Source organism: Electrophorus electricus, chromosome 21 (assembly GCF_013358815.1).
Source record: "Electrophorus electricus isolate fEleEle1 chromosome 21, fEleEle1.pri, whole genome shotgun sequence".
NCBI lineage: Eukaryota > Metazoa > Chordata > Actinopteri > Gymnotiformes > Gymnotidae > Electrophorus > Electrophorus electricus.
The window spans coordinates 13,701,336-13,707,052 of NC_049555.1; the positions used below are offsets into that span (position 1 = coordinate 13,701,336).

At 42.5% G+C, this 5,717-nt stretch overlaps 1 protein-coding gene and 1 long non-coding RNA gene across 2 annotated transcripts in view; one reads left to right on the forward strand and one right to left on the reverse strand.

Annotated features, from left to right (window-relative positions):
• Positions 1 to 1,306, forward strand: part of LOC113587329 — a 6,168-nt gene extending 4,862 nt beyond the window's left edge. Inside the window, exon 3 of the long non-coding RNA XR_003411726.2 lies at positions 845 to 1,306. This is a non-coding gene — a long non-coding RNA (uncharacterized LOC113587329). The remainder of the gene's footprint in view (positions 1 to 844) is intronic.
• Positions 1 to 4,092, reverse strand: part of nfatc3a (nuclear factor of activated T cells 3a) — a 56,269-nt gene extending 52,177 nt beyond the window's left edge. Inside the window, 1 exon segment of the mRNA XM_027025948.2 lies at positions 3,301 to 4,092. Coding sequence (XP_026881749.2) covers positions 3,301 to 3,391 — 91 coding nt within the window. The 5' untranslated portion in view covers positions 3,392 to 4,092.
• Positions 4,093 to 5,717: the final 1,625 nt, after the last annotated feature.

Here is a 5,717-nt window from a genome sequence, read left to right on the forward strand (position 1 = left end):
CCTTAAATTCCACTGCCATCTGAGGACCACATGGTGTATGCCTGGGCATACAGCCAAGCAACACACACACACACACACACACACAATTCCATCATATCTGGAGAGTGTGGAGAGGGCACCTTCTATCCTTAGCAATACCACCTTTACACATCAAAGGATGAAAGGGAGCACTATAACTCAAGGCCAAGCGACCCGAACTTAAGGAAGGAGGATTCTGTAATATTATAATACTGAGGACAGGAGGTCTGCAGGGCATTTAAGGTCACAGTACCTACAATGCAAATGTGATAATGAAATCCAAATGACGAGCCAAAATTTTACTGGACCGGGTGAGCACAGAGCAAACAGATTCAGTCCCGGTCAGACTAACATGACACTGCTCCAGTCCCTGTAAGAGCCTTCATAAATGCTCTCTGCCCATGACCAACTTGCACACAATGTTTCCCCAGTTGTAGGCAGTTAACTAAGCAAGTTAAAGCACAGGAGGAGTGCTTGATTTAAATGAGGAACTAGAGGTCACAACTCACAGTGAAATCCCATTTGCAACCATATAAGCAAAGCCAACTCGACCTTCAAACTGACCTTAAAACCTGCGAGCATCACGATACAGAAGCTTCTAAACCCCTGCAAACTAGCCATGACACTCAGAGATGCACCTTTGCCAAGTGTGACCCTGCTCACAACTCACAAGCAGTCATGTCTGTTCAGTTACTTTCTTTCTTTTCATTATATTTAGTGTGAATAAAAAGAGAAAAAACACCATCAAACCACTAAATTGATAATGGAGTATTAAATCTTAATGCTAGACTGTAAAATATGTGTGGCTTGTGTGTCTCTGTTCCAGGCTCGGTTGAAACGGTCTTAAGTCACAAGGCACTCCACAGTCTTGAGCGGCTGGTGACGTGGTGATGAGGTTGGGTGTCGTGGCTTATGTGTACGTCTGGCATACATCCCCACAAGGGCATGGATCAGAGGGCAATCAGGAGAAACCAATAGAGTGATTCTCTATATTCTCCATCTTTTCCAGTAGGTCAATTCAAAATCAGGAAAGAAATCTAAACCAAGCAAGCCATGTTTAGCTTAGCATTAAAAATGTGCAAATTCTCTTGCGTGTGCAACATCAGACCGAGCAAATTTTAATTTTCCAGCCTCTCCTCCACTGCATACAGAGTGCTAGAGCTTACTACCGACACTTTTAAACATCAAATAAACCAGAAGCACAGCAAAATAAGAAAGCAAAATAAATATAAATCTATTTATTTATTTTACATGAGTGCTGTGTGGTTTTCAGCCAGCCGTTACTGGAGCCAAGTAATAAGCAAGTAATAACAGACAACGCAGAGACAGAAAACTGAGATTGCCTAAGCCTAACACACAGCAAACTTAAACAGTGCCTCACTGGCAAGAACTCTGGCGTCAAAGTCATGTTCAGGACGTCACCGGGCACTTTGCTTGTGCTATGCTGCATGTACACGGTGCTGGAGAGGAGGCAGGTACTGTAGTCAGGCGTCTATGCAAACCTGCGTTTTTGCTGGTTGTTAAACGCTGCTTTGCATCTGTGAAAGGGCTTTTGCAGTCAGTCAATCTCCACTTGTAGAAAAGAACAATCCAGCACCTGCCGATACTTCACCTCCCACACACACACACACACACACACACACACACACACACACACACACACACACACACACACACACACACACACACTCAAAGCATGTCGGCTTAGCTCTACAAGTCTGCTTCCTTTCTCGACACACCCAAGCAGACTGACAGATGCCCGTTTTCCTACTGTGTTCATATATCGTATTACATCTAATTCTGGCTAATGCACAAACAAGAACACACATCTGTCCTGATCAGGCCAGTTCAAAACCAAGCAACCTACAGATGCAGCCAGGACCTGGACACAAGACCTACCAAAGAAACTGGCACCAAATTGGCACCCAAAACGTGCCAGGAGCACAAGACAAGCATCCCCAAACCATGTCCACACTGACAGCAGCTTGGTCCTGTTAGAGGATCAAAGCTAGAAATAAAAACCTTAGTGACGATGTGCTTCTAATTATTTCTTCATTTGAGTGTGTTCAGAAGCAGCTGCACACCAACAACTCAAGTGTTCTCCATCGATGCTGCCATGACTTTTCAACTCACTAAAGTGTATACTTTTTTTTTTTTGCTAATATGAACTACTATTACAAACATAAGTGAGCACATTTGAAGATGTACACTTGTTATGCAACTGAATATTGCAGTCTATTTCATAACAATATTATCTATGTAGACCATTCCATACAGACACATAACTGCCACAAAAGCATAGGTTAACAAATTAAGTAAGAATAGGATTGGAAAATGCAGAAATATTTAGGTCTTTGTAACAAGCATGCACAACTACTTCAAACCATTATGAAACCGTGGATATTATTATTTCTTGTATACTTTACAAAACGTAAGGTAGCATTTTTGCTCAGGGTGATAATTTATTTAGTTATTTTATATTAAGATGAACATCTTAATTATGGTGCTGTGTGATTTTGCTTAAAACGTTACAATGAACACCTCTAAATTTAGACTGAGCGTTTCATAAATTCACAAAATAAAATATATATTTTTTATAACGTCCTAAATTTTACATCTCGTTTTATGATGGACGATATTTACATTCATGCTACAAGTACATTTTGTAACTAAATGTGTAGCCTCTGCTTGCGGTTCAAAAAAGGTTGAAACGTCAATAGATTTAGTTTAAATCGTCCCAATAAATTAATCAGTTCTATAAATAAACTATGTCCTAGGGTTCGGGTTACCAACATCACAGACCCTAAATATTTGCGCAAACATTTGTATAAATATTTGTGCGTGTTTGTGTAAATAAAGGCACGCGGCGAAGCGCAAGCTTATCACCCTGTAATGAATGAAAGTGTCAGTCAGACTAGTGCAGCACGTGTGAACACTGCGCGTTTAATCCGTGAAGCATCTACTAAACTTTTTAAAGGCGGGAGTCTCTAGAGTCTCTAAATGGCGTTTATGGAGAGACGTCGCGGTTAGTTCAAGTTTTAGCGCCTCCGCTGCGCGTAACTACGCAGCTCCCGGCAGCTCGACCGGCCGCTTGGCATCGCGACTGTGCAGCTGCACACGCAAACAGCCGCACGACGTTATCGCTCGAGCAGACGCTCGTGTGAAGTTGGAGGGATAAACTCTGCAGCTCTCCCCGGCTCGGGGAGCACGCGCTGAGCCGCGCAGTCCTACTGACTGCACGAGGAGCGTGAAGTTGGGATAAAGTCTGCAGCTCGCACTGACCTGCGGGGCCTAGCGGCGCGTGCTGTCCGTCCTCGTCAAACATCAGCCTGAAGTCCAGCTCCTCATTCCCGCTGCAGTTGGCAGTTGTCATCGGGTCTGGCGGCTCGAGCGCTCCCGTCTCTCCGCGCCGACTGTCGCCGAGCACGCGACAGCGTCACCACATTTACCGGCTAGGAAGCCCAAACTTCGGCGCGACGCCGGAGAGGATCCGCGCGGCTGGCGGAGCGCGAGCTTTCCCGACGCTCTCCGGATGACGGTCCGGACTCGCGAGCGTGTAGAGAGCCTCGGTGCGCGCAGATCCGACAAACTTTGCAATAGCCCGGACGCGGTGGCGCGCGCGGAGGAAACTCGCCGCTGTTTGTCAACACGCTCGTGGAGGGGCTGTCCGCGAACTCGCCTCGCGCTCTCTCTTTGACTCGAGCTGCTATCCCAACTTTTACTAACAGCGCGTGACAGGGCAGTTCCAGCCATGACGTAAGCAAACTCGGCAGGGGTGCGCGCTACGGCAGCGGAAGAAGGGGCTTGTGGGTACTGGAGTTTTCTTCGTTAATCAGTGTGACGTAGGTACTGCAGCCTAGATAGTGAATTCAGCAATAAATTACATTATTATGAAATACTGTAGGTTTGTTATGGGACTATGAAATATCGTTGTAAAAAGCATTCACTTTAAAGCAAAAATAAAGAAATACATCAACAACTTCAATAATGAACTAGTTTTGGGAACTTCACTTAAAGGCCTGGCCAAAATTGGCTGAAATTATATAGTCCATGTTTTCAAACTCCAGCCTTCCAAGACTCCACTAAATGTCCATTTATGCAGTTTGCTATGGTGTGGCCTGTGTGGCTATGGAATGGCTAAAGAAGAGATTCACCAATTTTTATACACTGGTAACTGGTATTGAGAATATCTGTAGTCCAGATGAGAGGTTAACATAATTTCTGTAGTGTTTAATTACAATTAACTGGGGAATATTACTGGGGAGTTTTAGGTGAAACTAATGAATTAGTAAACTTTTCTCTTAAGGTAATAAATGTTATGTATTGTGTTTTTCTTTTTTGATTTTAACTTTTAGCCTAAATGTTATACAGCCACCATTGCGAATGGTGAATAGACAAAACAAATCATATCTTGACTCCATGCAGACCACAACTTAGCTCATAGTCCTGTCTTACTGTGAACGGTGCAGATGTGTATGATCAGAGAGGACATCTGCTGCTTACCTGAAGTCACGGCAGAGCTGTTTAAGATCAGGTGAACACTGAGGTCTGTGCTGAACCATGAGAGGACAGACTGGACTGCTCCACAAAGGAAGCCTAGGCTTATGTTACCCACACAGAACAAAAGCCCACAATATCACCCACACGTACGCACACACACTTGCTATATCACCCACACACACTCACACACCTAGAAATACAATATTACATTTTTTCAGCCAGGTACCTAATTTAATGATTGATTTGAGTCATGACAGAGGAAAGCAACTTACAGAGCAATAACTGATAACAGCTATAACTTATCACCCACACAAATTCATTTCATCATTCCACTGACCTTGAAAATATTAAATGATAATGTTGTGTGTGTTTTTGCATAAGGCAGCACTAAGTAGACAGATCAGTTCATAGAAAACAACACTTTCAGAGAGTATAACCAAACATCTTACTTAAATCTATGCAGGAAAAAAAGGCATGGTGTAAGTCTTGCTCGTATACAGGTTTATGTTGCTACAACTTAATTGTGACATGATTCAATAGTATTTTCAACATCCCTTATGTAATAAACATAACTGCAAAATAAAACTTTATATTTGTTCTAAAACATATGATATTGTCTTTGTATTTGTGTGTATATCTAGTTGTTTTAAATCATTTAAATAATAAAAGCTATAAAAATGATCATTTCCATCTATTGTTCCATTAGATGTATTCTTTTTGAGCATGATCTGTGAAACTGGTAACCAAGCAGCAGTGAGGAAATTCACCAACATTTGTGGTTTATTGTTCAGTCAAGAATTCTAGCCTTAAGAATTGAGGATTTCATTTGGTTTTTAATCATACTGTTAATTTTCATACTACGATGTGGTGATCCTAGCAGACTTCAGTAGAGAGGGTTTGGACATATGTTGCCCCTGTATCTCTATACAGAGCTGAAGATGGCATGGCAGGACCAATAGTGATCAGTTAGACCATGTTTTGGTGTTGTTTACACTACTAGTGCGAGTAAATTATGGAGTCAAAAAATCTTCCCGTTTTGGCTCAGGAAGGGATGTTTATCTGAGTTCTTGCGGCGTCTATGAAGAATTGCTTTTCAAGGCTAAATATTTATATTGTGGTGTGGCTCTGACTTAGATGTAATATATGCTATGGAAATGATGGCCAAGTGGGAAAAACAGATCCCAGTGTATATCAGCAGT